This window comes from Aspergillus japonicus, assembly GCF_003184785.1.
Source record: "Aspergillus japonicus CBS 114.51 unplaced genomic scaffold BO86scaffold_106, whole genome shotgun sequence".
NCBI lineage: Eukaryota > Fungi > Ascomycota > Eurotiomycetes > Eurotiales > Aspergillaceae > Aspergillus > Aspergillus japonicus.
In genome coordinates this window covers 38,127-60,827 of record NW_020291743.1, presented here as the reverse complement: position 1 = coordinate 60,827, position 22,701 = coordinate 38,127, and the positions used below count along the sequence as shown (strand labels likewise).

At 53.9% G+C, this 22,701-nt stretch overlaps 5 protein-coding genes and 1 non-coding gene across 6 annotated transcripts; 2 read left to right on the top strand and 4 right to left on the bottom strand.

The window, feature by feature from the left end:
- Positions 1-1,880: 1,880 nt before the first annotated feature.
- On the bottom strand, positions 1,881-4,611 carry sclB (putative C6 transcription factor). The gene is made up of 3 exons (XM_025666740.1): positions 4,569-4,611; positions 3,482-4,330; positions 1,881-3,348 (listed from the first exon to the last, which is right to left on the bottom strand). Exons 2-3 carry the CDS (start codon positions 4,130-4,132, stop codon positions 2,338-2,340), a joined length of 1,662 nt encoding a protein of 553 aa, XP_025522213.1. The 5' UTR covers positions 4,133-4,330; positions 4,569-4,611; the 3' UTR covers positions 1,881-2,337.
- An 8,399-nt stretch (positions 4,612-13,010) lies between these two features.
- On the bottom strand, positions 13,011-13,084 carry BO86DRAFT_t303. The gene has a single exon. It is a non-coding gene; the product is annotated as a tRNA-Val (tRNA).
- Positions 13,085-13,990: 906 nt separating this feature from the next.
- BO86DRAFT_393526 (glutathione S-transferase family protein) lies at positions 13,991-15,936 on the top strand. Its single transcript, XM_025673039.1, has 4 exons — positions 13,991-14,047; positions 14,119-14,141; positions 14,208-14,313; positions 14,428-15,936. The coding sequence occupies exons 1-4, from the start codon at positions 14,017-14,019 to the stop codon at positions 15,840-15,842; spliced, it is 1,575 nt and encodes a 524-aa protein (XP_025522212.1). The 5' UTR covers positions 13,991-14,016; the 3' UTR covers positions 15,843-15,936.
- A 71-nt stretch (positions 15,937-16,007) lies between these two features.
- On the bottom strand, positions 16,008-18,976 carry BO86DRAFT_349677 (ATP-dependent RNA helicase DBP10). The gene has a single exon (XM_025669365.1). It carries the CDS (start codon positions 18,931-18,933, stop codon positions 16,099-16,101), a length of 2,835 nt encoding a protein of 944 aa, XP_025522211.1. The 5' UTR covers positions 18,934-18,976; the 3' UTR covers positions 16,008-16,098.
- Positions 18,977-19,147: 171 nt separating this feature from the next.
- BO86DRAFT_349674 (putative replication factor-a protein) lies at positions 19,148-20,370 on the top strand. Its single transcript, XM_025669364.1, has 3 exons — positions 19,148-19,244; positions 19,383-19,492; positions 19,582-20,370. The coding sequence occupies exons 1-3, from the start codon at positions 19,241-19,243 to the stop codon at positions 20,350-20,352; spliced, it is 885 nt and encodes a 294-aa protein (XP_025522210.1). The 5' UTR covers positions 19,148-19,240; the 3' UTR covers positions 20,353-20,370.
- A 390-nt stretch (positions 20,371-20,760) lies between these two features.
- Positions 20,761-22,675, bottom strand: BO86DRAFT_326060 (MATE family efflux transporter; the record flags this gene model as incomplete). Its single annotated transcript, XM_025668553.1, has 2 exons — positions 20,761-21,926; positions 21,994-22,675. 2 exons carry the CDS (start codon positions 22,673-22,675, stop codon positions 20,761-20,763), a joined length of 1,848 nt encoding a protein of 615 aa, XP_025522209.1.
- Between the last annotated feature and the right edge of the window lie 26 nt (positions 22,676-22,701).

Here is a 22,701-nt window from a genome sequence, read left to right as displayed (position 1 = left end):
GTCCACAGGTGATGAGCATCTCACATCTCAGAGTGGTTCTTTTATCATGGACATCTCCAGGCGAAGTCGCTATTCCCTAAGATTCGCAATCAGCATAACCAAGTACCTTTGCACAGGTTGCAATTCGACCTTTAGATGGAAAGGAGACCAACACAATCCTTATTCCGTGAAACGCATCAGCACCCACCAACCCAAAAACCAAACCCGTGTCGACCTACCACACAATCCGTAGATCACCTGAATCAGCCTCACAGCCAACGCAAACAAGCGAAGAACCCACCACACCACCAAACAATAGAGTAGTGTATGCACCCGTGAAGAAAAGTAGTCACACGGGGCCAATAAATACCCGCTGTATCCCGGACGGTCACATTCGAGACGCCTGCCCCCCATAGATGCGGACAGCACCCAAACCTAGACTGCTCCAAATGCGGCATCAGGGAAGCGCATCTCCTGGCTCCGACACTGACATACTTTGCTTTTCTGTTCTGGTCCGCTTTGTCATGCCATGCCTGCAGGTTGACAACGTGAAGTGGAACCACAGGCGACAGGTGGTAAGCACAGGCGACAGGTGGTAAGCACCCAGTGGGGGTTTTCTCCGAGTCCACGTCCCCGGAAAGGAGGTCGTTCCTTCACTTCCGGTCTGCAGGTGGATACGTGGTCCCGTATATAGCCATGGAGCGTGACCGGGTCAGTTGGGGGAGAACTGATTTGGTGGTTCAATGATGTTGCAAGTCTTCAGAAGGGGGGGCTTGGATCTCGTAGGCTGCGATGACAACGGTCAGAGATGTCATTTGTAACGAAGCGTAGGGAGAGTTTAAATGCATATAATGTGGAGGATGGGCTGACTCTTGACTGGGATGGGTATCAACTCAAATCACGTAGTGAAATCCGTGGCGGAGACTGCGCCAACATTTCAGGGGGTTTGGCCACGAAATCCACCGTGGAGAGCAAGTGATCTAGTGCGTGTCTGCACATATGTTGAGTGACCAATCAGTACTTGGGAGTCATGAAGCAAACATGCATGCTGAGGACAAATGCAGGCTCAGGAACAGGGGGGTGATATGTGCGATTCCGGTCACCTTTGAAATCGATTCTCCCACGAGCGAACCGGACCCGGTTAATTGCCTGGTGCTACAAGGGGACTATGAAGGATCTCTAGCTTAGAACACCTTGCTTGCCATCTGATTGGGTGTATACTCCGAGTCTTTGTTTGTAGAAAAGTGGAAACGGAGTGGATGATCATCACAGGCAAGTGGACCGAAGAGTGCCTATAAGGATAACATCTGCCGGACGCTAGATGGAAGAAAGACAGTGCCGTGTTCTTCCTGGTAGGGTAGTAGAATAGAGAAAAGAGCCGACAGGTCCCGTGACGATGACTCTCACCGGACAATGGAGGAAGATCTCCAGAGTCCATAGCTCTATCAAACATGGATTCTGTCAGATGTCGATTCCACCCGGTACTCCAAGATGAAGATCTCACCGTGGGGAAGAGAAAGCATTCTAAAGAACCTTGATCAAACATACAAAATGCGCTCTTCATCCGGTCCGGTGAGGCCGCGTTGAAAAGTGCACGCTCTCGGTCTCGGTATACAGGTGGAAACGTGAGCCTCAGATCCGCAACTGGACTACTAGGATATAAGAGACTGTATGATCGGGGAATATCAGCTATGCGCGACGTGTGGATTGGGTGCCAACATCGTTGACACATATCAAAATTCAAAACTTCTACCAAAGCACCCCACACTCATATTAAGGATCTGTCCAGCAGCACATTAGCACCGGCGTCTACATAGCCTGGCATATAATCCAACTAAGGTACAATAGATCTTTTCCTTCCCCCCCCCCCCCCCGCCCCCCAAATGCAGCAATGCAGTAACCGTGGATGTTGAAATGCTTGGAATCCCACAACGCCGTCTATCACAATGAAACCGAGTAATCAGAAACCATGGAGTGTATCTTGAGAGAATGACTGCAACACGCTATGCGTCGAACAACAGAATATAGGAAACATACTATCAAGAGTAGTTCAATCATGCCGCTCCAGAGAAATACAAAGGAAAAAAATGGGTCGTAGCTAGACGAGCGACGCTCTTGCGCTGGAAGTCAAAGATGCTGAGTTGCGAGAACACATAGGAAATAAAGGAAAGAGAAAAATGATGAATATTTGAACAGAAATATGAGAAAGATCGTAAGCGAGAACGAAGCATATCACAAAAGAAAGTGTGCGTCATGATCGTCTCTGTTGCAGGCCCGCTACAAGCCGAGCCTCCTCAGATCAAGCTATCTGAAAACGGAAGTAGAATTGTTGTCTGAGGGACGACATGATAACAGTTTTTAGTCATTGACCATGTCATCCAAGGCCATTTTTCTCCGCTTAGCTGGCCTTGAATCTTGTGAATGAGCTTCAGCCGCAGATTGCTCCGTTTGTGCTTGTGAAGGGGACAATTGTAGCGATTGTCCTTCTGTACCAGGAATCATAGATCCCAAGTGTCGTAATGCTGGATCGACGTATCCTGAATCGGATCCTCCCGGACGCATTTGGCTGTTTGGTGAAATCGGCTCGATATATCCGTGGGATGGCATATGTTGTCGATGTTCCTGTGGCAAGTAGTCCTCTCGCATGGGCGACGACCATACTGCGGGGTATGGGTCACTGCTTAAGCGATGGCCTTGCGACACATGAGCCGGTGTTCCCATCGTTGGCGCGTAGATCGGGGGAAGCCTGACCGGCGACTCGCCGTACCCTTCACGAGGATCCCTTCCTCCTGGCATTTCCCCCATCGGCATTCGATTTGCCATTCTCGTGGTCTCCGCATAAGGTGACATCGGAGTAAATTGTTGTTGGTATTGCGGCGGGGTCGTCGCAGGATTCAAAGCTTGGTGGGTATAAGAGGACAAATGCCTTCCAGCTCCCGTAGGCATGCGACTCATTCCTACCGCGGGATTGTACCCAGCAGGCATCGGCACATAGGTGGGCGGTGATGTTGTCGTCATCGACTGAACTGATCCAGAGGAGGAAAATCTCCGATGACCGATGCTTCTTTGCATGGTCATGGCAGGATCCAGGGCGTGAGGATACATCGAAGCAGACCACCGGTGCGGATGTCCCGACGAGGCCCTCATGGCCATTGCTCCTGCTTGACCTCCCATCATTTGCAAATCTGTCACGGGGCGTATTTCCCGCGAGGAGGTTGCTCGATGCATGTGTGTCCGTCTCGAGTGAGAGCCATGATGCTCCCCAGCAGTTGCTCGATCCAAGTGCGCGGCATACGTTCTGAGGGATGCTTCTTCTGCCTTCAGCGGCGGTCGCCCTCGCTTCTTATGCGTGACATCTACACATGTAGCCTACCGAGAGATTAGCACATCTATCTCCATTCAGTATCACGGTGCAAGCTCCAGGCTGGCATGTGGGATCGATGCAACAAGAGCGGGCAAATTCTCCCAGAGTGATTAGGCGAGAATCCCCTTCCACACTTACCTCTTTTCCTGACAGGACGCATCTCCGACATGGCCGCGCTGGATCACAGCCCAAATGCTTCTTTTTGCAGTTCACGCACGCTGATGCGACATGCGCTTTTGTGCGTCTCGTCGGTTTCTGCGGTAGTGGTCGGGTAGAGGTCTCCGGAGGTGACGATCCGAACGAAGGCTGGGCGTAGGCAACCACCGAAGGCTGCGATAAAGGTTGAGCTCCGAGCGAAGGTGGGAGTCGTGTCGAAGCGAATGCATCGCTAACACCGAGCGGTTGCCGTATCACTTCCTCCCCGGGCGCGGAAACTATGCGCTGCACCACCGGTTCCGAAACAGCTCCAGCGCCCGCGAGCCCCGACGGGAGATGAGAGCCAGAAACAACAATAGGTGTCGTCGTCGGCGCTGTTACGTTCGCGGTTGATACTGGTTGGAAGAGCTCCGGATGCCCGGGGCGCCTCGCGGTCCCAGAAGTCTCCAGCGAGTCTTCTGCTGGGACCGGACCGGACATAGAGCGAGGGGGCGGTAAATCCCGAGGAGTGTACCGTCCAGCATTTGTCGATCGACGGAGATTGAACGAAAGCCGCTCTTGGCCTGGGGTTAACCTTGGATGACCGAACTCTGTAGAGATGTAGGAAGAAGGGGGAAGGACGAGTGATTGCATCTGGTAATACTGGGTCCCTGGATTGACAAAAGAGCCACTGTTCACAAAAGTAAAGGGACGCTGTTCGGATTCACTGTTGAGATAAGCAACATATCCGACATTAAAAAGGGTCCTCAGTTGTATGATCGAAGACGGTGTGTTGTTCAGTCGCCAGTCATCGTTGAAACTCCACACTTGCAGGCAGAGGGGCCACAGGAGCTTATAATCAGTTAGTCCAGGTTCACGATTGGAGGAGTCACAAAGTAGGATACGTCGATCAGTAGTAGATAGCAAGATCGTGACAGCGGTTTTCCATGGCTTCGATGGTCCCCATCTTGGGGTGATTTATTGCAGCATGGCGGGCGATCACTGGAGCCCAAGGAAATGCACAGAACGACAGGAAAAGCAATAATCATGGAATGGATTCGAAAATAAAATACAACATTTTGTACCTTACCTTTCAGTAACGAACAAGAACCTTCTTTTTGTTTTTGTGACGGCTCTTGCTTTCTGGCTTATGATTTTTTCTTTCTTCTTCCTTTTTTGCGATGACCAACTTGACCGGAGTATCTCTTTCTACTGCATCATATAAGATTCAAGGACGGAGTATGAACTGGCTCAATCACATCCGACGGTAGATGCGGGAATCGGTGAGTGAGCTGGTATGTGGTGAACTATACCGGAAAGTGAGGCGTATAGATCCGGTGAGATCACACTCCCTCTTCCCCAAGAGGAAGTGAGTATGGGAGACTCGGGAGTGAGTCTGAGGGAAATAGAAAGATCGAAGAGGGAATATGAACCCACGACGAAAGCGAATAGGAAGTTTTTCTCCAGTGTCCAGATCAGAGGTGCAGCTGGTCAACGGGCCCAGGAGGTCTGCACTGCACTTGAACAGATAGATAGACAGACAGACAGTCAGTCAGTCAACTGGATCGAAGGCAGTTCAGTCACCCTAAAGAGGGAAGGACCCAGAGGGATGTGACGGGTGTAAAGATCCCAGTTCCTCATCGTAGGTTACGGCAAGGCTTATACCTATTTTTTATTCCTATTTATTGCCCTCTTGAAGTGAAGGGACCCTGCTTGCTTGGTTGGCTGACAATAGAGGAGAGGTTGAGGGTGGGTAATGGGTGCCCAGTGCAACACCGACTAGCAGCCGATAGACTACTTGATCTTCATTGATGGGAAGATCTGAATGGGGAATCTCTGGCTCCGTGTTCTCTGGAAGCATGTCAGTATGTACGGGAGTAGATTTGGGGGGAGGATCAGGAGAACGAGTGGTCCCAATCCTCCGGAGAGTTGAGACGCGGGTTTGTCATAAAACCCCCATTTTCCAGATAGCTTCACCAGCCTGACAATGGGATGGACCCATTTTTTGCATTTGGGGGATTTTCCTTTTTCTTTTCTGTTTGCAACTTTCTTGTTTTTGTCCTTATTTTTTCTATCTTTTTCTGTTTTGTCAATGCTCTGGCCGACAGCTACTTCTGCTGTCTTTTTGTCGGTGATTCGGGATCTCGAGCATTATTTTGGTTTGGAATTTAGATTTTTTGGTAAATATTGTTTTTGAATTAAAAACAATCTTTATTTTCTTCGAATAAAAATGATTCGAGTTCTTCCCTGTTCTGAGGGGGGGAAAGATTTCATTTGTTCTAACCAGCTGGCTGGGTCAAAAGCAGTGGCCTGCATCAGATGGTTGATGGGGACTGGATGCCGCTGTCAGTGACACAGGCCCGAAAATGATTCAATTCAAGTTGTTTTAGAGATTTTCCCAAAATGGAAAGCAAGTGGGAGTCGTGCCAGTGCCAGCCAGGTGCAGCCTGCTGTGCGGTGGGAGAGAGAACATAAAGAGAATACGTAGTAGTAAGTATTAGTTAGTAGGTGTGAGCAGAGTGACTGGAGTGGGCAGTGTGGTCCCAGCCTGGAAAGACTAAACCAGAATTCGATTTTTATTTTTATTTTATTTTCCTTCTTGGGAGTATTTTTTGTCTATAATTTTTCTGGGAATTACCTTTTCTGGTTATATCTCGTCCTCTCCAGTACTTGGTAGTTCAGCAATGATGCCAATCAGAAGCAGCGGAAGCAAGGCGAGAAAAGTGAATGGTTGAATGATAGAGAGAAGAAGTCTGACTGACTGAGCCCCACTCAGACTTCCCTTCCCCCCCCCCCCCCAAAAAAAGTTGGCGACGGATCGACATCGGCGCCCATCCGCTGCAGCCATTGCCAATAGTCCCGCTTCGGTAGGGATGGGTGGAGAAACAGGAATAGGAAAGGGAAGTTGACACGCGCGACCGATCAAGGCATAAATGGAGAACTCGTCACCCAGCAGCTGTCCTCCGTAGTCTGTACCATAGTATCCATGATTATTTTAAGCTCGTCCGGCATTCACATTGGACGGATAATTCCTGTCATTGTGTAACCCCTTTCTCATCCTTTTCCCATATGGCTTTTTGTGGTCGCAGTCCAGACCGCAATGCTAACTACAGGTACATACAGTCGTAGTAGTACTGTACCTGTTTCGCTCTTCCTTTCGTCTCAGCTCTTCCTCCATACTAGTATTACCGCTGGATGCCAATAAGTTATGCGCTGGACTCGCGAGACGTTTCTGCTCACTCGCCCTTAAGTTCAATATGTGCTGTATGTAAGTTACTGTACTCTACTGTACCTCGGCACTCGGACTATCCGGGTTCGAGAGAAAGAAGCATAAAGTAGAAAATACTAGTAATGCATGCATTTTGGCACGGAACAGGCCATTTCAAAATTAGTTGAGACTTGAATGGAGAGGATAAAGAACGTGGTAGTTTTGTGAACTGCTCCAGTAATTCAATTACCGTTTCTTTTTCCGCTGGTCTGTAGGGCCATGAGACTCGCACTCACACACATACCGGTACTGCAATTTCTGTACTCAAAGCATGCATTATTGGGGATCTTTTGGGCCAATGGCGAGTCTTTCATTCCTCCTAGTACATTTTACCTTACTTTCTGCTTCGGTATTTTATGTTGGCGATATACTCTCAATTTACTCCGCATTGTTCCCTTTGAACGGATCCGGTCGTAGATGATTGCGGTTAAGGAGTAAGTAGAGTTGGAAATAGCTCCCGAGGCCCGCCCCATTCTTGTCAAACCGCCTAGGGCGGAGGAGGAGATATTGAACGCATGGCTGATGGACGCCGGTTTAGTCACCGAATGCCATGCGGACTTGTACGATGACATCAATGCCCCTTCCTCATTCTAGTTGCATACTCGTAGGCCGGTATGTCTACTATTGTCTAGAGCCAACAAGTGCAAGTGTCATACTACTCCGTAAACTACTCTATAAGCGCAAAAGAATCGCTCTGGTATAGGGATCATCTAACGGAAAGCTTCACTCGATCAGGGCGATATCTTGCCCTATCATGATGATGGAGGGGCAGGCCGCTACATCAATAGCCCGAATGGTCCCGAATGAAAGCCAGTAATTCTCCGGCTTGACACTACGATGGCTTACGGCGCTATGTTGGGTCCCACCCGGAAATGCCATTGGGGCTAACGGGAGTGTGTCCGACAACTGTGAAGGCTAGAATGGATGTCTTCGTACGTGCCACCCAAATGGATCCCAGTGTGCAACAGTTTGGCCGGTCGGCTCTTGGGATCAGGTGCAAGATCGCCACCACCTCCTAAACCTACGCATTGAATTCCCGAACCTTTGCCGTTGGTCGTGCTATAAGTGGTGAGCAACCTGCTACCTTGCAGGCTAACTTGTCGTTGGAGATACTCCGCGACCTGATTCAAGCACGGAGATATTGCTTGTATCCGTGCAAAGGGGAAACGTGCGGAAAAGCATAAACGGGGCGGATCTCCAACGGGGAATAGACCATTGTCCAAGCCAGTGAAAGAGCGTAAGGAGTCGATATACGATAAATTCGATACAGGGTCCTATTGCCCGTTGCGAGGGAGTTGGCCTTAGGAATTAGATCCCTACCAATTGTCCAACAAGATGGTTAGTGGAACAGACAGTTAAGCCTAGTCCAATAATCTCAGATGCGGTAGTTTCGCATGAACACGACTCATGAATGGCCCGTCTGATAAGGAGAGTGTGACCCACCATGCTCTTGAGTGCCAGATGAGCATCACGAGTAACTCACTGGCATTCCGTAACGGCTTTCCCTAGCGTGAGAGGGAGCCGAAGCCATTGTACCCGACACTTGCTGCTTTATGGAGTCTATGATCTTATTCGGATGGATCAAAGCTTTGGTTTATTTCCCGCGGCCTCGCTTATTGGATAAGTTTGAGCCGGCCGGCTTGTCCTGGGCCATGACTATTGATTCCCGTCAAGAATAACGGGAGCCACTGCGGGGATCTTCGTGTCGTAAACCCCCCAGGCTACAATATGACAACACTGGCTCGTCTCCCCGTCCTCTGCGAAGTATGGACCTTCAATCGAAAAGGGATATCGCGTCCTGTAACTGCACCGAGACCACTTGGAATTGGGGCAAAATGGCGTAAGCTGGACGAATGAGGATCGTGTATGAGAGTCATAGCCCCATCAGTATGCGTAGTCCGTACAAAGTCGGGAAAAGAAACCGCAGGAAGCAATGAACTTACCTCGATAAACGAAGGGCCAGCAAGGGATCCATGATCCAACAGTTCACACTGGGCATGCGCTAACAACTCGCGGGACAGTTGTTAGTTTAGTTAGTACATCCAAACCGGCAAAAGCGTTCGGCCTAATTCGAGCTTTGAAGCGACAGCACGATCTGCCCCCGGCAGGCATCAATAGTTCGAGCGACCGGCCCCAGGGACTAAAACCTCAATGGGTAAGGGCTGGAGAGATCCAGGACGGATCATGCGGCTTGCGGATGAGACGCGTACGGAAAGATACTACTATGTCTCCGTACTGTAGCTTGGTCGTTGGCATATTGATAGTCGATGATAGTCCCCGCAATTCCTCATGGCACTAGTAGTAGCTAAGGTCAGTGAACCTGCTTCTCCGTGTCACCCAAGCGCCCATTGAGGTCTGACAATTGCGGCAATCGATATGGAGAGGAATACGGAGTACTGTACAGTACATACTGTACATACCATTAGTGTACCGTCTAAGCGTCTGGAAAGGGGGCACATCAAGGTGCTCCTCTGCACGGGAAGAAGAGAGTCAATAATGGAGAGGGAATGATGGAAATGCAAATGGATAGAACTGGGCACCTTAGTACAGTAGGTACGGAGTACATTGCAGTTCGTTCAGTTTAGTCCCGAGTCCCCTGTGAGTCTAAAGCAATTGAGTCGATCAGCCTTTTGCCCAAGATAGTCTAGCGCGGTCAGGAGAACGATGAACCGTTTTGGGAAACACGCAGCGCCCCTCACAGGGAAACGATTGGCAGGCCGCGGGCGGTGGTATTTGTCAACCCCGTTCAGGTTCGAGGCTCAAACAGACTATCGCTTGGACTACTTGGACTACTGACGCCGCACTGCGAACTAACTCGACTCTAATAATAAGACCGATGCTATACCTCATCCTGGACATCCCCGAGTATCGAGGTGATCCTTCTTCGTTCCAAATCGTTCGACCGACGGTCATGCAATATCTAAGCTCCGTGCTTTACGGTCCTCACGGTGTGACCATAATCTACCGCGATCAATAGTCCATCGCCAGCTCCCTTGTTCCGTTACGGGCTCAATATCCCGTATGGCAGATCGGATCGCATGGAACGGTACTCGGAAAGAGAACCGGAAGCCTGACGAGGGTCACGTCAACAAAGGAGAACAACTGCGGGTGGTCATCGCTCCAGGAGACCAATATGGTAGCACATCCGTGATCCTACAGCTTCTCCTAGTGGATATTCCGGCTACAACCTAATATCAAGTAAATTTTCCGAGAAAGGCTCTTCCGAGACAGTTCAGGCTAGTGTTATTGACACGAGGGAATTGTGCACGGTAGACGTCCGATAGCCACATTAACGGTGCAGCCGGAGGCTTTTGCGTCTAGACTGCTTTATTGCCATGCCATCATGGCCCTCGGTAGTGCCGACCTCCCTGATAGACTCTCTTCACGATGCATTTTTCCACATGGAGGCATCTTCGGTGGTTCAGTCGCTTAACACGTCGTTGGTAGCCACATCATGAACATCCGTCTACCGTGCCCGACTTGAGGCTTGATCCAGTGTGGCCCTCGCATCGATAAATATAGTGGCGTGAGCCTGGGCGTTAGAAGCGACAGTTGTACTCGGAGCCTATGTGCCCAGATCCGGAGTTCAGCCATATCGCTATAAGGTCACGAAGGCTAGGAAGCTCATTATCCGACGACCTGAAGATGGTTGGCCCAGGGTGCATACATTGAGCCGCATTTAAGTTATAACACGGTGAACTGCCACGGGCCTCGGCAGCTAATCCATGCCCCATGATACTTCTCGCGCCAAGGTACGTGATGAGTGTCTGGGCAGTGTTATGCCTGGAAGCGCCCTTTGCGAGGGAGCCCGGAAAGAGGTCGCTTGGGGGGGAAATACGCAGAGCCACTGCTATCCAGAAAATCCCCGTTCTGCACCGGACGATCTCGTTTAACGACGTCTCCCGGTGCTTCGTAAATCAGGAACCAATAGGCATTGGGTAATCCCCGACGCCACGAATCAACGGTCTTTGGGCGCTCGCATATCTTACAACCGTGGTCTACGGGTGACTCCAAGTGTCCCTTGGCAATGTCCTGCTGCTCGCAGGCTTGACCAAGGGGCAACACTTGCTTTCTCTATAGCGTCTATGCACATGAGGTGACTTGTGGGCAAGCGCACTTACTGTACTACCCCCATTGAGCGCTGACATTCCAGCAACATTCAATTAAACCTGTGAACTGGTCAATGGATTAGTATCAGTGCTAGGGGCGCGGTTCACCTTTGCCTTTGCAGAGGTCGCTTTAGGAAAGGTCACTTAATCCGCACCGACTTGGGACTCATGCATGATCACTGCATCAATGGTATTGTCGTTGGTTAAACCGGTATGCAGGGAGTTCTAAATGCATCAGCAACCACTGTATGACGAACGTTAAGTCTGCGGTCTGCAACCTGCACTACGGAATGACCAGTCATCTGCATGGGGCAACTCAGATGGCGGAGCCTGGGATAGGCATTTCGCTTGGTCCAGAGTCGGTGAGGATGTGACAAGTCTCTTCACAGAAGTTCAAGCGGCTTCCATGGTTTCCTCCTCGATTCACCATCTTTTTCCGTCTCCTTCAAGACACCCGGTGAAAAAGGAACTGTAACCCTACTCCGGGACGGTCCGAGTATGAAGAATCCCATAATATGATCGTTCCGAATATGGAAGACAAGCAGTACAATAATTGACCATGGAGAAGATTATTTATCTACGAACTTGCATGGTATCACAGGAATAAATGTCTCCATGATCCCGACGGGGCGTTTCTTATCTCTACGGGAAAAGGTGGTGTCAGATTCGTCGTTGCTTACAGTGATCTTCCTTATCCGTCATCCCCATTCGGCTGCTCAAGACAAGATCTAAGAAATGATATTCTGGGACCGATGCACGCTGCTTGAGTTGGGACTTTAGACTGAAGCTTCAGAAAGTCGCAGTGCCATCATTTCCGTATATCCTACCGATTTGGTGCCGATGCAACTGCAACGACGCCTGCATCCAAGGCACGGCATAAATTGGTGCGCGCAGAAACTTTCTCTGTTGCGACTCATCTGACTGGATGGTCCACCGGCTGAATTTACACGGGCATTGTGTCGGTATGCAGCGGTGATCAGTGCATGATCGTCTGTTCTGTGGAGGGTAAGCTTGGATCCAGCATTAACTTTTGCCTAGTATTCATTACAGCCGGACTTGGCAATGCAGTGCTACCATCCCAGTGGATGTGCATGCTAGAGAGTGAGGAGCTTCCTCGTTCCCTGCCTATGCTATCGAGGTAACGGCTTGTGATTATCTCTTCAACATGGCGCTTCAATGAGAGAACGCGCACCGGAGGGCGAGCAGCTTGAATACTCTTAGAGTATCTGTTGCAAACCAGAGACTTGGAGGTGCTCGTCCACAGGGCATTGCAGGCACCGTGCCAGTCCTCGGTGTTTTCGGGTTTTCTGCGTACATTTGCTTCAATCTCCCAACGGATGCTACGGGACAAAGAATGTCGGTGGTCAGCAGGATCCTAAGCAAGGACTCTCGGCTCCGAGGGACTCTGGCGCATACTGACGGCTGGCTGCGCCTTTGCTGTTGCTGGTGACTCGGTGCGAACTCTAACCTGCCGACCATGCGCGGTGTGTACAGTCGGGCAGCCTACAGTACCGCGATTATTGTCACAGTAGATCATCTCTTGTGGTACCATGGAGAGTTTCTTGGGCCCGCAGGACGGACCACCGGGTGACTTCATCGGCGATGACTCTAGTGGAGCGGATGACAACGAGGTCGATTCTCCTACCGTGTCGAGGTCATCTCTTTTACTTGGTAGCATGCATCTTCTCCGATGCATGCAATTGGCCTGGGACTGGGATCAGGTGCCGACCTTGTCTGGCCTTTGCTTGCCAACACGGACCTGTGAAGCGGTATTTGCAAAACACAGGGTTGGCGTACGGTATCGACCTGTATAGAGGCTGATATCGTGGCTACCTTATGTGAGATGAGGCGTGCCGCTCTAATTCTGGTGCTCATTCATACTGGAGTAGGGTCATTGCCGTGGTAGGGTCATTGCTGCCTGCGCAGTGCACAGATTGAACTGTAAGGTTTGCTGTCATGAAGCTGCTGTGACGACTTTCTATGAGCTCCTTAAGGTGCCATTTCGTCAGCGATTGCTGCGACGCGTAAGAATATACAATGCGAGAGATCAATTATTGCAGTAATCACGTCACAACAATGGCTCACAAACATGTGGCAGGAGGGAGATTCTCTGAAGGGGCCGAAGCACAAGAAGCAAAAAAAGAGCAAAAAGCAATGACCAGACTGGGGCTCGATCCCAGGACCTTATCGGTGTTAACGATACGTGATAACCAACTACACCATCCGGCCAATTGATATATGGAAGCTATTAGTAACGCATCATGGCCTAGATCAAGAATCCGAAAAGTAAATCTTATCATCTTCTCAAGCATTCAAGCATCAAATACCTTACTGAATCTATCAATTGCAACCGCCTTTGTCCAGATGGCATTGCGAGGTGCAAGTGTGACGCTGCAACCTCTTATCGAATCTCTCCAACGTGCACGGGCCTAGATCACCAACTCAACCATCATCTCATAGCAATCTCTGGATTTACTTTGACTCAACCATGGATGCCGCCAACAGATGAAACTATATTTGCCAATCTGCGGAGAACCTCGGCTCAAATGGCCGAGACTCGAGTACTTCCATCAACACGAACTCGTATCAATTTCTCAACCTCAAAGAAAACCAGCTCCGCATTCATCAATGGACCCATTTACCAGCTACCAGCTACCAGCTACCAGCCACCAGCTGCGCTGCGCCCCTCGGCTACCCATGATTCTGTTTGAGATGGGAGCTGAGCACCCCACCCACCGACCTGACCACCATCCCCTCCCAAATATACGACAACTTACCGGTAGTATCCCGACCCACTGCAAAGCATCCCACAAGGTAGGTCGATCCACGACAAAAGCACCAGACACGATCCCCGTGGCCTGACCTGCACATCAGCCAGGGGAGTCTCGCCACCAGGAGCAAATAACCATTGCCAAGCAAGTTAGACGGTAGACTTATCTTTAAGATTGTCTCTACCGTCAGTCAGCTGAGTGAGCACTAGGCCACAGCCTCACTGGGTCCCCGCCGATGACTACTAACTAATCCGACAGGATGCAGCTGAGATGCATTCCTGCACCCAGCTCAGCTACCTACCTATATTAACCAGTCATCCCCCGGTTTCTCAGCCTCTCTTCTTCAAGAATTCACACACCACAGCTTAAACTCACAACAGACAAGACACAATGGTCCAACCTCTGGAGATCCGGTTCCTCGGTGAGTTTACCCCCCGCCCTTCGGGCTATACTTCCACGAGAGATCTACAGAACTAACGGGGAGACGGATAGTAACCGACCCCAACGCATGGAGTGTACGCACCTATTCCCCTCCCCTCCTCAATGCACCCTGTCCGCCCTTCGAATCTAACAGAAAGTAGATAATCACCATCGCCGAGGAACTCGCAATCCCATATACAATCCACACCCACCAAAATCCGTCACATCGCTCACCAAATATCATCCCATCGACCCCAGAGCTCCCAAGTAAGTAACCCTCGGCAGTCCTACCCTACCTACCCCAGATAACCCACCCTCTCCAAAGCCCCTCCCCGAGCTCCCCACGCACACCCAATAGCTAACGAATCACCCCCAAAATAGCCCTCACAGACCCCAACACGCAAACCACCCTCTTCCACGCCAACCCGATCATCCAATACCTCGTCGACCACTACGACCGCACAAATCTCCTAAGCCATGCCACTACCACCACGGAGAAACACCTCCTAAACCAATGGTTGCATCTGCAGACGACGCTGAGCTCCAGCTCCCACTCCCAAACCCACACCATCCTAGCAACGCTGAACACCGCCCTGACGAACAAGTCCTGGCTCGTGGGCGAGCGCTGTAGCCATGTCGATTTGGCGTTTCTACCGGGTCTTCATAGTCTTGCTTCTTCGGACGGGGCCCTGGGGTTGGAGCCGAGGGCGTATCCGTTTGTCGCGGCGTGGGTGGGGAGGATGGAGACGAGGGCGGCGTGGGGGAGGGTTCTTGCTGTGCGGGCGGGGTTGGTGCGGGACGCGGGTGCGGTAGAGCCTGAAGAAGAGGGGGGGCTGTTGGATGGGGAGAGTGAGTGGGAGGAGATTGAGGGCTGTTCGATTGGGGTCAAGGAGGATTTGGGGGCGGATGTATCCGTTCAAGCTGTGGCGGTTGAGGCTGCGGTGAGAATCCAGGAGATTGATGATGCTGCTGATGATGACGATGACGATGAAAGAGAGGGCATCCTGCCGTGCGCTGCTGGATTCGCGCTGCAGAGAGTATCCACACCCCGCCAGGTGCACCGCACCGATGACGAGGAGAGGGAGGGCATTCTCCCGTGTGCGGCGGTCGCGTTGCATGCTCATGCTCATGCAGCCCCGAGTCAAATGAGGAGTGGCGAGGACGAAGACAGGGAGGGAATCCTCCCGTGCGGCGCTTTCGGCGCGCACGCGAGGCAGTCTTCAACCGGGACGACAGTCGTCATGGGTAATGGTGACGATGAGCAGGAGGGAATCCTCCCGTGCGGTGCTTTCGGGGGTCACGCGCAGCACATATCACTGAAGCCGACCACGACAGCCGAGGTTCACGATGACGACGACGGCGACGATGAAAGAGAAGGCATGCTGCCCTGCACTGTGATCGGGCTTCATTCGGAGCACCTTCCCTCGAAGGGGACAGTGGTTGAAAGTGAGGGTGAGAGCGACGACGAGAAGGAGGGATTCCTCCCGTGCGGAGCTTTCAGGGCCCACACGCAGCATGCACCCGCTACCACAGAGGTCGAAGACTCTGATGTCGACGACGATATGAAAGAGGGCATTCTCCCGTGCGGTGCTTTCGGCTCACATACTGAGCACGTACTCTCTCCCGCAGGGGTCGAGGATGACGACGACGACGACGACGACGACGAGGAGAAGGAAGGCATGCTCCCCTGCGCCGGCATCGGGATGCCGCCGCCGTACGCAACGTGCACTGCCGAGGAGGATGATTTTGAGCGAGAAGGCATGCCTCCCTGCTCTCTGATGGGGATGGTATACTAAGCGTGCCATGAAACGAAGAACCGTCCGTGTGCTGAACAGATTGCTATAGCCAGCGCGACGATAATTGTATAATGCGAACATGATATCATTCCCACTCGTACCATTGAAGTAGGGTATCTACAACACGTAAACAGAAGCACAAACAGAATTTTTATGATAAACCGTCCCAAACCAAAATGGTATATGCAGTAGCAGAAAGAAAAAAAAAAAAAAAGAAAACCGCCCCCATAGCCCACAAGCAAGCCAAGCTGACACTTTACCTCTTCCTCGACGGCCTCGCATTCTTCTCCATACGCTTCTGCTTCAACTTCCGCGCGATACGAATATCATCCGTACCCCGGATCTCACTCTTCCCGCCGGCAGCGGCCCCCCCGAACTTACTGAACTGGCGCTCCTTGGCGGCGTCATTCTTCTTCTTCATCTTCTCGTAGTCGCCGCGCAGGGGGTCGGCGCGCTTGGGGGCGCGCTCCTGGCGATGGCGGAAGCGCTTGCCGCCGCCGTGACGGCCGGCGGCGTCCAGGTCGGCGGACATGCCGGGGGTCTCGGCCTCGCCGACGCGGGGCATGCGGCCGAGGCGCTTGCCCTTCTTCCAGGCGTCGAAGCGGCCGCTGCGGAAGGAGGCGGCGATCTTGGCGCCGCTCTCGCCGCGCACGAGGCGGGTGCCCTTGGAGCCGTCCTCGTCGTTCTGGCGCGCGACGTACTTCTTGTGGCGCTTGTCCCAGCGCATCAGGGTGCGCGGCTCGCCGAACCCGCGGCTGCCCTCGTCGCCCAGCAGGTCCATGGCGGCGTCGCGCGACGCCTGCGCGAAGTTGGCGTTCGTGCCCGAGTGCACCCCGTACGCGCGGTCCTCGGCCAGGTTGATGTTGGTTGGCGTGTAGGACATGAAGTAGTCTGGGTTCTGGAAGGAGGCTGCGTTGCTGGCTGTTTTGTCCTTGTTGTTGTCTTTGTTGCTGCCGTAGGCGGAGAAGGTGACTTCCAGGTCGGATTCCGAGGCCATGGACATGTTGTCGGGGATGCCGGTGGCTTCATCTTCGTCGTCGAAGGCATCGTTGCCGACGGCCTCGTCGTCGTCGCTGCCATCACCCGCGGCGCCGCCGCCGCCGGTGACGGCGTCCTCGGCGAACTCGGACTGCTCTTCGGCTTGCGCCTGGCGCTTCTTCTTCGAGTCGAGCGTCGTGCGCACGCGGCGGATGGTGCTGAGGGCCTCCTCGTTCTCGGGCTTGCCGCTGCGGCGGTTGTTCACCTCGAAGATCGTCTCCGTGGGCCGGTAGCCGCCGATGCGGGCCAGCATCTTCTCGCGCTCGGCCTCCAGCTGCGTGGTCTCGTCGCTGAACAGCGGGTGGGTGGCCGCCCAGTTGTCCGAGGCGACCACCTGCTTGGCGCGCTTGGCGCTCTCGAGGGCGGCGGCGTTGCGCGTGCGCATGTACAGCTTCTCACCCTTGGCGGCGACCGCGCGCTGGTTGGCGATGTCCGTGGAGTCCTCGACCACCTTGGCGGCCCACTCGCAGTTCTGCGACAGGCCGTCCCGGGGCAGGCTGCCGACGACGACGTCCTCGGCGTAGTTGACCTGATCCCCGAACTCGCGGCCCAGCACGAGCCGCCGCCCGAGGAAGAGCTGCAGGTCCAGCAGGTAGGGCGCGTCCTGGTCCCGGACCAGACTGTAACTCCAACCGGTCCGGCCGGCACGGGCGGTACGACCGACGCGGTGGACGAAAATCTTGGCCTGCGAGGGGAAGTCGTAGTTGATGACGTTGGCGAGAATGGGGATATCGATACCGCGGGCGGCGACGTCCGTCACAACGAGGATGTTCGAGATGCCCGACCGGAAATTCTGGACCTGGATCTTACGGGCGGTCTGGTCGAGGGAACCGTAGACGTAGGAGGTGGCGAAGCCGGCCTCGCAGAGGAGCGAGTACAGGAAGTCGACGTGGTGTTTCGTGGCAGCGAAGACGATGGTGGAGTGTTTGGTGGGGGATTCTCTCGTGTTAATGGCTTTATCCATCGCCGATCGCTTGCGCTTGCGGTCCTTGAAGGGCTTCTTCTCGTCCTCCTTCTGGCGCCGGGCCGCCTCGGTGGGGCCCGTGGGCATCTTGATCACCTCGTGGAGGATGTAGAGCAGCGCGCCCTCCTTGTCGCCGGACTTGACGGAGAAGAACACATTCTGCAGATCCGGCGAGATCTTGCTCTCGGTGTCCAGACGGATGAGCGTCGGGTCCTGCAGACCGGCGCGGGCGAACTCAACGAGCGACTTGGGCAGGGTGGCGGAGAACAGCAGGGTCTGGCGGTTCTGGGGCAGGCCGTGCAGAATCTCGGTCAGCTGGGCGGCGAAACCCATCTCGAAGAGGCGATCGGCCTCGTCGAAGACCACGTAGCGGATACTCGACATGTCCAGGTTCATCTCGACCTTCAGGTGCAGGAAGCGACCGGGGGTGGCGATGACGATGTCCGGGTTGCCGGCCATCATGGAGAACTGCTCCTCGAGGCTGTCACCGCCGACCAGCAGCACGGACTTGAGGTCGGTGCCCTTGCCGAGCTCCTTGACGACCTTCAGGGTCTGCAGCGCCAGCTCACGCGAGGGCGACATGATCAGCGCGCGGGAGCCGACCATGGTGCTGTGGCTCTTGAGCTTCTCGATCATGGGGATGACGAAGGCGGCCGTTTTGCCGGAACCCGTGCGCGCCATGCCCACCACATCCTGGTCGTCCATGATGACGGGGATCGTCTTGCGCTGGATGGGCGTCGGCACCGAGAAACCCTTCCGGGTGATCGCCTTCAGCAGGTTCGCATTCAGTCCCATCGCCTGGAAACCACCACCCTTCTTGACCGTGCGGCCCTTGAGATTCGAGCCCTTCCGGTTGGCCGACGCCTGTCTCTCTGCAATGAACGCCTCGTCATCTTCGCCGTCGTCGTTGTCGTCGTGGGTGCCGCCTAGGAAATCCAGTTGCTGCGGCGCGGCCGCCTTCGGGGGTTGGCGCTTGGCCTTCTTGTGCGGGACTTGCTCGATCTCGGAATCGCTATCATGCTGGAACAGCGCATTGGTGATGTCGAATTCATTCTCCGACAGAGCAGGGGAAGCAGCGCGAGGGGCCATTTTTTTGTGTCTGTCACCGCGCTTGTATGCGGTTTGGCCTCTTGTTTCTCTCGCAAACATATTTTTTTTTTCTGTCTGGGCCGGGGAAAATGTCCAAGGCGGTGAAGCAAGCGGGATCGAACCGTCGCCCGACAAACCAGTCAAACAGTGCAAATCCAGCCAAACGCCCGCCGCGACGCGTCCTCCAACACGTCCCGAAACGGCAAAATGCCATGAACACTTCCGTCATCAAGTGCAGTGAATAAGGATAAGCTGAACCATCCAACTTCCAAATTTTTAAAGATACCCCCAAGCAACACACTATATAATGGGTAAGCTCACATCTACGATCTGTTGACCTTCTGCACCCACCACTCTTCCGCCTCTACCACATTCCCCAGCTTTTCTTTCCCCAGCAGTTCCCCCCCCGTGGCCGGCACCCAGCTAACAATTTTCCTTGGAAATCTCAGACAGCGGCTACAACAATTACAACACCAGCTACGGCGGTAGCGGTGGAGGCGGCGGAGGCGGAGGAGGCTTCATGCCCGGCGAGATGAACAACAGTCCCTCGGGCGGAAAGGTAAAGTCAAGCCTACAAGCCCCCTTCCCTTCCTTCTTCCTGCGACCAGTCACCCGTACGCCCACCCAATACTGATCCCAAAGGAATAGGGCGACTACAACAACGCCACCCTCCGCCCGATAACGATCAAACAAGCGCTGGACGCAACGCAACCCTACCCGGAAGCGGGCTACCAGATCGACTCCGCCGAGGCAGCGAGCGTGTGCTTCATCGGCCAGGTGCGGAACATCAGCTCGCAGAGCACGAACGTGACGTATAAGATCGACGACGGCACCGGCGAGATCGAAGTGAAGCAGTGGATCGACTCGTCGTCGGCCGGGGGCGACAGCATGGAGACGGACGAGCATGCCGGAAAGTCCGCCGGGAGCAAATCCCAGCCCGAGGTCGACGGCTACGCCAAGGTGTTCGGGAAGCTGAAGTCGTTCGGGAACAAGCGCTTCGTCGGGGCGCATTGCGTGCGCGCGGTCAAGGATATCAACGAGGTGCACGTCCATCTGCTGGAGGCCGCGGCCGTGCATCTGTTTTTCACCAAGGGGCCCGCGGTGAATAGTGCTTCCGGGCAGGGGGGTGCGGGAGGTTCTGGTGCCGGGGCCGGGGCTGGGGCAGATGCGTCGATGGGCGGGGTGGAGGATTATAATAGTGGTGGGCGGGCGTTGCCGGCGATGAGTCCCGTGGCCAGACGCGTGTTTAACCTGCTCAAGACGGAGCCGCAGAGTAACGAGGGGTTGCATGCGCAGTTGATCGCTGCTAAGTTGAGTCTGCCCATGCCCGATGTCGCTAGGGCTGGCGATGAGCTGTTGACGGCCGGGGTGATCTTCTCGACGGTGGATGAGCAGACCTGGGCGATTCTGGAGTATTAGGCTCCTTGTGGTCTGGGGGGGGGGGGGTTTGTTTGCATGTACGATTTGCGCGTTATTGATGAATATGAAAAAGAATCGGTTCCTTTAATGAATGATTTACATTGCCCCGGGTGGATTGATTGGGTCACCATACTGTATTGACATAACGATATTGGCCGATTTGGGGCCTTGGTACGATCAGAACTAATCTAACACACCTAGCAAATACAACATATACACATCACAATCTCAGTCCGCTTGCAAAGGGTCGTCGTGAGTTGGTCGAAACTTTTTAAAAAAAAAAAAAAAAAACGATGCCGCCTCCCATATATGTACAGTACTTATATACCGCACCCATCCAAAGGGAAAGCTAAAAATCATCAAAACATCATGGCTGTCATCATTCGTCGGGAACAAGGAACAATAAATTCAAGTCATGGAGTTCCGCTTCAGGGCATCCTCCACGGAGCGGTTCCAGTTGGTCTGAGTGAGGAAGAACCCCTCAATGATGGAGACGAGCATCAGGGCAAGGGCCACGCCACTCCAGAGTCCGAAGAGACCCCAGTCCAGAGCAAACGTGGTCCCGAAACTGATGGGCATGGCGATAGCATAGTAGCAGAAGAGTTGCACGTACCCGCCGATCTCCTGCCGCCCGATGCCTCGGAGGATACCATTGCAGTTGGCTGCGAGGGCATCGAAGAGCTGGAACGCGGCGCAGAGAGGCAGCACCTGCGCAACCAATTCGATGACCTCCTCCTCCGACGTGAACAGGCGAGGGATGTAGTAGCGCAGCGAGGAGAGGAGGAGCATATTGAGAAGTCCGACGATCACGGCCCCGACCATGGTGACCTTGGCAGAGGTTTTGGCGGCGTTGACAAGGGTAGCGCCAATCAAGTTCGCCACACGAGTGCTTCCAGAGATGGAGACAGGGAAGGGGATCTGGAAGGTGATGCTGGAGATGGTCGACAGGATGGACTGTGCGGCCAAGGGGGTGGTTCCGAGATACGAAGAAGCCAGCGTGAGGACCTCGAAGGCCAGACACTCAGCCTCGACCATCAGGAGACCGGGAAGAGCGAGCTTGATCATGGGACCCCAGTTGCGCAGCGCCCTTCTGGTTACACCGTTCCAGCATTCGGATCCCGCAACAAAGTACACGTACAGAAACAGGAAGAGCGGCATCAGGTTATCCGTGATGGCCACGGCGATGGGGGCTCCAACAAAGCCCCACCCAAACTGCCAGACGAACACGTAGTTCATCACTGCATTGAGAGGAGCGCAGACCAGGAGGACGTAGAGAGAAGCGGAGAACAGACCCTGCGCCTGCACGAACCGCTTCCCGCTCTCAAAACAGGCATATCCCGGCGCACCCAGTGCGACCACCTTCAGATACAACCCAGCAAGCTCAGCCACTTCCCTCTCCGGCACAATCCTGACCAGGACCTTATCCGCGAAAAACCAGAGAATGACGATAGGAATGGAGATGGTCCACAGGAAGAAGACCATCTTCTGCATCTGCAAGCCCACCAGCTTCTTCTTTCCAGAGCCGTAAGCTTGGGCGCAGAGGGTATCGAGACTGGTAGCCAATCCCTGGTAGACTGTACACGGCAAATCAAATTAGCGCTATGAAAAAGCGAATACAACCGGCCTGACTTCGAGACCTACTAGCATAACCCGTGATATTGGCGCTCATACTCGCCAGACTGACAGCGCCCAGCTCCTTCTTCCCCAAGTGCCCGAGGGTGAAAATGCTAGCCACCGTCAGGGAGTATTGAAGCAGGAAGGTGAAAACCAAGGGCGCCGCATTCTTGCCAATGACCTGAGCTTCGCGCTTCCACGTTGTCTGGATGAGCCCCGCGGTGACGGCCTCCTCCCACTTCCGGTCGATCTCCTCGGAGTCCACGGAATCGTACTGCGGCGCCCGCGAAGATCCCTCCCCACCCAGGAGCGCGGTCTCTTCCGTGGACGGCGCAGACTCCGAAGCCGAGCGACGGGACTTCTTGCGTGACGGCTCGATGAAATGGTTGTCCGTGAGGAGATTCCGCTCGTCCTCGATGGCCTGGTCGCGTTCGCGGCGGGTCAGGCCCTCCTGCTCCGGGCGATAGGGAACGACAGTGGCGCGCGAGACGGTGGTGAAGTAGCTGGGCCGTTGGTACGAGCCGGCCAGGGAATGGGCTCGGGTGCCGGGCTGACTGCCGATTGCGCGAATGGTTGAGGTCTCCGAGGCATCATCGTCATCGTCGGTTGTGAGCATGGAGCCTTCGTCGTCGGCGTAGTCCTCCAGGTCGCGCGCAATTGCGGACCGCGCGAGCGGCGAGCGAGATAGGTAGTGGTGCTCATCCGACATTCTGGGGGAGTGAAGATCGGAATCGC

Coding starts and splice junctions, on each gene's coding strand:
- sclB (XM_025666740.1), bottom strand. CDS start 4,132: ATGCAATCACTCGTCCTTCCCCCTTCTTCCTACATCTCTACAGAGTTC. Junction 3,349..3,481: donor GCGTCCTGTCAGGAAAAGAG/GTAAGTGTGGAA, acceptor ATCTCTCGGTAG/GCTACATGTGTAGATGTCAC.
- BO86DRAFT_393526 (XM_025673039.1), top strand. CDS start 14,017: ATGGTCCAACCTCTGGAGATCCGGTTCCTCG. Junction 14,048..14,118: donor TCTGGAGATCCGGTTCCTCG/GTGAGTTTACCC, acceptor GGAGACGGATAG/TAACCGACCCCAACGCATGG. Junction 14,142..14,207: donor CCGACCCCAACGCATGGAGT/GTACGCACCTAT, acceptor AACAGAAAGTAG/ATAATCACCATCGCCGAGGA.
- BO86DRAFT_349677 (XM_025669365.1), bottom strand. CDS start 18,933: ATGGCCCCTCGCGCTGCTTCCCCTGCTCTGTCGGAGAATGAATTCGAC.
- BO86DRAFT_349674 (XM_025669364.1), top strand. Junction 19,493..19,581: donor ACAGTCCCTCGGGCGGAAAG/GTAAAGTCAAGC, acceptor CCAAAGGAATAG/GGCGACTACAACAACGCCAC.